Genomic DNA, 9,566 nt, shown 5'->3' on the forward strand with positions numbered 1-9,566 from the left:
CCTCCCCATTTAGAATACAAACAGGACCACTAACCTTGGCACTCAGGGCTTTCGTAGCCAAGGGAGAGGCCTTAAATATGCCTGATGTAATTTTCAGGCTCTACCAGTTTCCACCTCAAAACTGTTAAATGTAGAGCAATAGGTGTCAAGCTAAATGTGCATGGGCTGAAAAAGGTTTATGGCTTTAAACCTCCCCAGGTTGCATCCTAGAAGAACCACTAACCTTGGGGCTCAAGGCTTTCCTATCCAATGGGATGTTCCTAACACTGTCTGACATCATTTTCCAGCTCTTAGCAGCATCAAGATTCAAAAATGCTAAATACCCATCAATAGCACCCAAACAAAAGTTGTGAGGGATGAAGGATCTTACTTGCCTGAAACCTCCCCAGGATGTGCACTCTGAGAACCACTAACCTTGGGGCTCAGGGCTTTCCTAGCCAAGGGAACAGTCGTAACAGTGCCTGACGTCATTTTCCAGCTCTACAAGCACCCACTGTCAAAACTGATAAACACCCAGCAACAGCTCCCAAACTAAATGTGTGACGGCTGAAAAGCATTCCTGACCTCATATCTCCCATAGTAGCACACTAGCAGCCCAGTAACTATGGGACTCAGAGCACTCTATTTAAGGGAACAGTCTTTAAGGTGCCTGATACCATTTCTGACTCTACCTGTGTTCTACTTCAACCCTGGTAAACGTCCAGCAATAGCTCCCAAAAAAAAGGTATGAGAACTAAAAGATGTTCCTGACCTAAAACCTCCCCAGGCAGTGCAGTACCAGCACCAGTAACCTTGAAGCTCAGGTTTTTCCATTCCAAGGGATCATTCCTAACAATGTCTGACATCATCTACAGGTTACACAAAGTGTCCAACTTGGAAACTGGTAAACACGCAGCAATAGCTCCCAAAGAGAAGGGGTGACAGCCTAAAGGGGTTCCTGGATGAAACCTCCCTGGGTAACCCACTAGCAGCACCTTAGGACTCAGAACATTCCTAGCCAATGGAACAACCCAAATAGTGCCTGATGTCATTGCATGACTCTACAGTCCTCCACCTTCAAAACTGCTAAACTGCACTACTAGTTCCAAAACAAAATGTGCAAGGGAGGAAAGAAGTTCCTGGCCTGAACCTCCCCATGTAGACTGAAGAAAGGATCATGAATTTTGGGCTAAGAGCTTCCAAGGGAGGCTGTACAAGCATCAAAATTCAACTATGCTAATCATCCAGCAATAGCTCCCAAAGAGAAGGGGCAAGGGTCAAAAGGTATTCCTGGCCTTAAACCTCCTCAGGTATCTCACAAAACACCCCAAAACTAAACAGGTCCTGGATACAAGAATACCAGTCTCCCTGGGGTAGGCATCTGAGCATGTGAGGCTGAGGATCTGGGGGATTTCAGAGAAGAACTGGTCAAGCATTGCCCTTGCAGAGGGGGAGGGAAAATGTATTGGTTGTGAGCAGCACAGCACTGAGAAACCCACTGCAGCTCCTGTGTGTCTGCAAAGGGCAGGAGGAGGAAGTGGGGAATGAAGCTGCCCTTGGACATTCTCTGTCTCTTTGCATGAAGCCCTGTGCAAGGAGAACAAGGCAGTGAGACCTTGGGGCACTCTTCACTGAGCAAAACATTCTCATGGAAGACCCAAGGACTGTCTCTCCCTGTTCTGTAAAGTATTGGAAAGGTCCTTTTTGGGAGGTGCATTTCCTGCTGGCTGAGGGTGCCACTGGCTGTCTGGGGCTCTGATGTGAGGTCTCCAGGTGTCAGTTTGTCCTTGCAGCAGCAGGTTTATCTTTTTTGTTATCTAGGATCTTGTCTGGATTGTGGTTTCCACTTCCCCCAGCTGCAGAGCAGAGCTATGTTGATTTGTTTTTTACTGATTTTGTTCCTGTGAAACACCAAGAAATGCCCAAATGCTCACCTAAACCCCTTCCTTTCATGGGGAAACAGACCCCTTCCTGTTCCTGCCTGCGGGTCCTGTCTCCTGGGGAGACAAGGAAAGGTGATTCTCCAGCCCAGCTCTGGTTTGATCAGGAGAAAAGACTCTGCTGGACACAAGGATTTCTCACCAGCTGAGGGAGGGAACATCAGAGATGAAATCATAGAGTGATCCCCATGAGGCCTGAGACACCAGGAGGGAGCCTAGAAGAACTGGTCTTCTCCTGCAGAGCTGGACCAGGCTCCTGGGATGGGGGGAGCTCATGGCAACCCAGCAGCGCTGCAGAGAGACAGCTCTGCCCAGGAGCAGCTCCTCTGCCAAGCACACAGGGCTGGGGACACTGCCTGTAGGCACCGAGGGGAGACCTGTGAGGCTGAGAGAGCTGACGGATGCTGAGAGCTCACTGGAGGAGAAATCTCCACAGCACTCTGCCTGGTATGTCTGTGGGTGCAGGGCAATGCAGGACAGCTGTCTTCTCCTGGGCATGCTGGCAGAGGTGTGAATCTGTGTGTGCACCCAGGGGTGCTCAGGGCTGGCCTTGTGCCCCAGGGTCTGTGTGATGGGGCAGAGACTCTGCTTCTGCCGGGGTCAGCCCTGAGCCTGCCTGCTGGGCTTCCATCAACACCATAGTCAGAAGCTGTGGGTGGCAAGTGTGACTCATGGAAGGCCAGTGTAGGGTCCTTCTGCTGTCAAAGTGTGCTGTGTAGAATAGGTTTGGTCCCAAAGATTGCTGATTGCTGGGAACTTCTCAAGGAGTTTTCAAGAACACGAAGATGCATTTTCCATTCCAGGTAAAGAGACTTTCCTTTGAATTTTTGGCTCTTGTGCACTGGGTGGGAAGCAGGAGCTGAGCTTTTCCTGATAACTTTGCAGAAGGCAGTACAAACTCATTTGTCATTAGGACTTGTCAGAACATCTCCTGAGCCCTGCACACACAGAGGTTCCCTGGGGCAGAGCCCTGATGCCAGGAGGGGTCTGCAGAGCAGAACTGAGCACAGGGCAGGTTAGGTGAGGTCTGTGAGCACACAGTGGAATGTGACAAAGAGAAACAGCTGCAGGGACAGCTCCAGGAAGCAGAGACATTGTCAGGAAGGGAGAAGGAGCTGCTCCCAGAAATGCCCTGGCAGTGGGGATTTGCGACCTCCCTGACATCCCCCACAGTGTTGACACTTTCCCACAGACACCCGTGGTTTCTACCACCCAGTACAGACTCTGTACACAGAGTTTCAAGGTTTCAGACTAACTGCCTGTCTGTCTTTCCCTGTCCTTCCAGCCTTGCCTGCAGCAATTCTCACTGTTTCCCCTCCTGTCCTTGCTGCCTTTGTCCCATTGTTTCCTGCAGTTCTGGGTATGTCCATTTTTGGTGGGGCTGGCACTGAGCTGACCCTCATGTCAGGACCCTCATATGTAGGACGTGACCTTCCCGGGGGCTCCTGCTGGGCTGCAGGTGCCTCCCAAAATGGAACCACTCTCCCAGGGACTCTCGTGCCCCAGAGAGGAGCCCCATGCAGGAGTCATCTCAGCACAGAGTCTGTGGCAATGCAGCTCATCACCTGTGTGTGGGCAGCTGCACTGACCCCTGTGTGTCCCTGGCTGGGAGTGGGGAGCTGAGATCCTCCTTGGGTAGGATGAGACCGCAGGAGGGCTCTGGAGCTCTGCCCTGGGACACTGGATTCCTCAGCTCTCTGTGGGGTCCAGTTTCTTCTACAGGGAACACCAAGGTGTGATCACAGAGCGTCCAGCACAGGGCAGCTGAGAGCAGGGCTGATGGACAGAGCAGCTCTCCCCACTCTGCACTCAGGGGAAGGTTTCACCGGCACTGCAGCAGCAATGTCAGGGAGTTCTGACAGAGGAAACACTCCTCAGGTACAGTCAGGAGAAAACCCAAGCTCCAAAGCTCTACTCTGCTGTTTGGTATAATTGGAGTGACAGTGCTGAAAAGCTCATTCCTATCCACAGGGGATTTAGCCTGAGATCACACCGTCCTTCCATTTACTGACTGCTGCCAGGCAGGACTGAGTTCTCGAGAACCACAGCTGACCCTCCTCCCAGCAGTGGCATGCTCAAGCCAGCACAAAGCAGACCTCCCAAAAGGGACCTGACAAAATCTTCTTGAATACAGAGAGTCAATGTGAATTGGAAGATGTTTCCTCAAAAAAGAGTTCCTTAAATTCTTACTTCCTTGGACAGGTCTCCATGTTCACAGAAAGCAGATGTCCAACAGCAGCTCTACCAGCCATTTCCTCCTCCTGCCCTTTGCAGACACAAAGGAGCTGCAGCTCTTGCACTTCTGGCTCTTCCTGGGCATCTACCTGGCTGCTCTCCTGGGCAATGACCTCATCATCATCACCATAGCCTGTGACCACCACCTCCACACCCCCATGTACTTCTTCCTCCTCAACCTCTCTCTTACTGACCTTGCCTACATCTCCACCACTGTTCCCAAATCCATGGACAATTCCTTGTGGGACACCAGGGCCATTTCCTACACAGGATGTGTGGCTCAAGTCTTTTTCTTTGTATTTTTGATCTCCACAGTGGACTTTCTTCTCACTGTCATGGCCTATGACCGCTACGCTGCCATCTGCCACCCCCTGCACTATGGGACCCTCCTGGGCAGCAGAGCTTGTGTCCACATGGCAGCAGCTGCCTGGGCCACTGGGTTTCTCCATGCTGTGCTGCACACAGCCAACACATTTTCACTGCCCCTCTGCCATGGCAATGCTGTTGACCAGTTCTTCTGTGAAATCCCCCAGATCCTCAAGCTCTCCTGCTCAGATGCCTACCTCAGGGAAATTGGGGTCACTGTGGTCAGTGTCTGTTTTGCTTTTGGTTGTTTTGTGTTCATTGTGGTGTCCTATGTGCAGATCTTCAGGGCTGTGCTGAGGATCCCCTCAGAGCAAGGACAGCACAAAGCCTTTTCCACCTGCCTCCCTCACCTGGCCGTGGTCTCTCTTTTTGTCAGCACTGTTTTCTTTGCCTACCTGAAGCCCCCCTCCATCTCCTCCCTATTTTTGGACATCGTAGTGGCATTCCTGTACTCGGTGTTTCCACCAGCAGTGAACCCCCTCATCTACAGCATGAGGAACCAGGAGCTCAAGGATTCTGTGTGGAAACTGATGACTGGATGTTTCTAAGCAGCAAAAAACTGATCATTTTCTTCTGCATATCACTGGCCATGTGACTCACATTAGGACCAGTCTGTATTTAGTAGGGGTTTTTTTCCTCTTATGTTGTCTAAGCTGTGAGAAGATGTTTCATGTTCATCTCATGTCTAATACCGTATCTAGCTGTCTTTTTTTACCCAGACAGTGTGTAACGACGAGCTGTGCTCCTTTGGCATCATGTTTACTTTGAAAGGTGCACATTTTTCTCCTTATTTGTTTTTCTCCTGGCATTTATAAAAAGTTTACAAGCACATTGTCATCAGCTGGGTCACTCCACTAATTGTCTAAAATGGCAATGCTTTCCCACCATGACAGAACAGGAATTTACTGTGTCCTCTGTACCACAGAATCATCCAATCACGTGGGTTGGAAAAGACCTTTAGGATCGTCGAGTCCACAGCCACAGCCTAACCCTGTACAGTTCACTTCTAGACCATGTTCTCAAGCACAATATCTAAATGCCCTTTAAATCCCTCCAGGGATGGTGAATCCACCATTTCCCTGGGCAGCCCGTTCCAACACTTTACTACCCTTTCAGTAAAGAAATTCTTCCTGATATCTGACTTACATCTCCCCTGGTGCATTTTGAAAACATTTGATCTCATCCTCTCCCTGTCTATCTGAGATAAGAAACTGAATACCACCTCCCTGCACCCTCCTTGCAGGTAGTTGTAGAGAGCGATAAGGTCTCTGCTCAGCCTCCCTTTCTTAAGACTAAAAAGCCCCAGTTCCCTCAGCCTATCCTCACAGGACTTGTGCTCCAATACTTCTTGAGATTTGTTGCCCTTCTCTGGACACGGCCCAGCATCTCAACATCCTTCTTGCACTGAGGGGCCTGAAACTGGACACGGTACTTGAAGTGAAGCCTCACCAGAGCTGAGTACAACAGAACTATCACTTCCCTACTCCTGCTAGTCGCACTACTCCTTATACAGGCCAGGATGCCGTTGGTCTTCTTGGCCACCTGGGCACAGTGCTGGATCATGTTCATCTGCCTGTCCACTAACACTCCCAGATCCTTTTCCTCCAGGCAGCTCTCCAGCCTCTCTGCCACAGGCCTGTAGCATTGCCTGGGGTTATTGCGATCAAAGTGCTTTTGGCCTTGTTGAACTCCTTAAAACTGTCCTCTGCCCATCGATCCAGCCAGGCCACGTCTCTCTGCAGAGCCTTTCTGCCTTACAGCAGGGTGACCTGCCACCAGCTGGATTTAACTCTGTTCACCACAACAGTCTGGCCTTCAGCCAGCTTCTAACCCAGCACAGAGTATACCCATCTAACCCATGAGCGGTGAGTTTCTCCAGCAGTCTGCTGTGGGAGATAGTGTTGAAGTCTTCACTGAAGTCCAGGTAGATCACATCCACAGCCTTCCCTCCTCCACTAAGCAGGTCACCTCGTCATAGTAGGAGATCAGTTTCCTCAAGCACAATCTCACTTTCTCAAACCCATGCTGACTGGGCCTGATGGCCAGAGTGTCCTGCATGTGCTGCATGATGGTACTCAAGATGATTTGTTCCATCCCCTTCCCCAGCATTGAGGTCAGGCTAAAAGGCTTGTAGTTCCCTGGATCCTCCCTCTGGCCCTTCTTGCAGATGGGTGTCACATGTGCCAGTTTCCCATCAGGTGGAACAGCCTCGTTTAGCCAAGACTGCTGGAAAATTAGGGAAAGTGGCTTGGTGAGCACTTCTGCCAGCTCCCTCATCACCCTCGGGTGTGACCCATCCTGACCCATCGACCTGTGTGGATCTCAGCTGCTGAGCAGGTGTCCTGCTTTTGTTAGTGGTCGCAATCGTGAAGAACCATCTACACAGAGCAGAGAAGCAGGCATTTCTTTTTATTCCAGTGCTGGAGAACACGGGGGATGGCTCCACCAAAGACCTGTTCACCCAAAGGTACAAAGCACAACACATTTATTCAATTCTTAGCAAAAATCATTGCCCATCATGGTCGCTTTATAGCTTGACCTTTGCAATGATTGGCTTTTGATTGCTTCACTTCATCTGTATTCTTATTCTATAAAAATCATTGGTTAGCTGTGCTGACTGTTTTAAATACATAGAGGGGAGGGTAATGATTAGCATATTCATGTTACTTCCTGGAAATCATTATCATATGTAAATGTCCTCCATGCATGTGTAGTTGTGTTGAGTGGAGTCCTCTGGTGGTCGTCGATCGTCTTCCTCACTGTGTCCGCGAGTGAACCCCATCCTTGTGCTTGCTCATTTCATCTCCAGCTGATCTTTCGTAGCCATAGCCAGTTTCTTCTGACATCTATTGTTTTAGCTCAAGGTCCATAACCAGTACCCACTGTTTTAATGCAGAGTCCATGGCGATTTTCCATAGTGATAAGGGCACACAACATCTTGTTCCTGAAAGTATTAACATGCTGTATATTCTCATAACTATTATTTTTGCTTAGAATCCAACTAATATCTTAAACTAAATCAAGATAATTGCTTAATTTATAACATTTCCCCCCTTTCAAAGTATTGATGATTATTCCAATACTTTCACACCTTATTTTTCACACAGACAAATTTTCAAAAGCCACATTGTCATATGGTGGTGGATTCTCTATTTGTTCATCATTTGTCTGCATAGTACTTTTACATTTTTTTTATTCCATTCTGGTTTTTGACCTAATTCACTTTTCAAACAATAATGCACCAAACCAAGCACAAAGAATGTCACAATTAAAATGAATAAAGTTTCAGCTAATGACTTTACCCCAGAACTCAGATTCAGCCCTAAGCCGTTAACAATTTTATCTATCCAACTTTCTGACACAGCTTTTATTTTATGTGTTTCTTCTTCAATTTTACCTAACAATTCCCAGTCATGTTCTACATCTTCAGCTACATTTTGGATGTGTATACAACAATGTTCTATTTTGTCTTTCAAAAATCCACATACTCCATGTTTCTTCAACAATAGCATATCTAGTGCCATTCTACTCTGTATGGCCAATCTTGATGTGGCTTGTAACTGTACATTTATTTGTCTGAATCCTGACATGTTACATTGGCCAGATGTTCAACTTGTCCAGTCAATCGGTATAACCATGACTTATTTCTGTATGATGCCATGGGATTTAGAAGAGATTCTAGTGCCCAACCAACTTTTACTCCAGCTTCTGGCTCATTCCAATTCTCTTCATCTAACATTGATCTTTTCACTTGCAGCAAATGTAATTTTTCCTGACCTCCTTTAGAGGGAGATTTTTTTCCAAATCAGGCATAATGTGGGTAGTCCCAAAGTAATTTATTTGAGTTTGCATCTATTGGTAGATGAGCTGTCCAAGTACCGTCACTTGTTGCCCAAATTAAATATGCAGGACTTGGAATCAAGCTCCAGCAGCTAACTTTCCAATAGGTTGTTACATGTAAAGTGTTTTTCAGTCCTTGACATAAACAGCCACATTTTAAAGCTGCTGCCAATGGGGGGTTCAGGTTGGATTGCTTGAATTACTGCACTACAATTATATATCTGTTCACATTGCCACCAGGGGACTATTTTCTCCTACTGTCACTTTTATCTGTTACTGTAGGATCTACTGTAAATTCTAACCCATCCCATCTAAAACACCATGGGATCTTTGCCATATATTGAAACCTTAGAAGTATGCTCATGGACCAAATGTTGGTGCATTCTCCTTCGTTTTTGGAAGTTTGTTCAGTCTGCTCACATTCCCATTCCACAGTTATTTGGGATATGTTTTGTTTTACAGGCTCATCATATCTGCACCATCCAACATTTTTAAGTCTGCCCATATGAGGGAATTGATAATTCAACAGTTTTTCGTAGTCAGCTCTGCTCCCTGGGGATTTCCATTGTTTTCTAATACACTCTCTTCTTTCTTGCCACCCTGGTATTGGCTCCTGTTCTCAACAGGCAGTTTCATTTCTTCTTTCTACAGAAGTCAGGTTCATTGTCAGAATTCCCCATGGGATAGATTCTCCAGCTGCTCGGGGTATTGGAAGGCAGGCAGGAATTTGTGACACATTTTGCATATTTGCAAGCTCTTTCATCAAACCTACCATTAGATTTTCTTCCTGAGTTGTACCTGGCACTGATATTGCTTGTCCTGTGTCTATGTTTTGACCTATGTCTCGTATCTTTTTCACTAAGATTTCATTTCTTATTTGAGTTTTTTTATTTACATTTACCTGCCTAACATTTCAGTGACAGGTTTGTATCTGAGTACTGTTTCTTACCTGTGCGTGGTTTGGAGATGTTTTTTCTTTTATCCATGTTTCCACCACCATAGACTGCAGGGCAAACAACAAAAAATAAATCTGTTAATCAGAGAATCAGAGAATCAGAGAATCAGAGAATGGTCTGGGTTGGAAGGGACCTCAAGGATCATAGAGTTCCAACCCCGCTGCCACAAGACATACACCCAGTGGTCACAAATCCTTACACAGCGTTGATTGCTCTGAAGGAAAATTATCAATGGTTTACAGTGCTTGAT

At 47.2% G+C, this 9,566-nt stretch overlaps 1 protein-coding gene across 1 annotated transcript; it reads left to right on the top strand.

Annotated features, from left to right (window-relative positions):
- Positions 1-4,144: 4,144 nt before the first annotated feature.
- Positions 4,145-5,068, top strand: LOC311198547 (olfactory receptor 14A16-like; the record flags this gene model as incomplete). The annotated part of the gene is made up of 1 exon (XM_084272521.1): positions 4,145-5,068. One exon carries the CDS (start codon positions 4,145-4,147, stop codon positions 5,066-5,068), a length of 924 nt encoding a protein of 307 aa, XP_084128647.1.
- Positions 5,069-9,566: the final 4,498 nt, after the last annotated feature.

Source organism: Gallinula chloropus, assembly GCF_964237585.1.
Source record: "Gallinula chloropus genome assembly, chromosome: 18".
In the NCBI taxonomy this organism is placed as follows: domain Eukaryota; kingdom Metazoa; phylum Chordata; class Aves; order Gruiformes; family Rallidae; genus Gallinula; species Gallinula chloropus.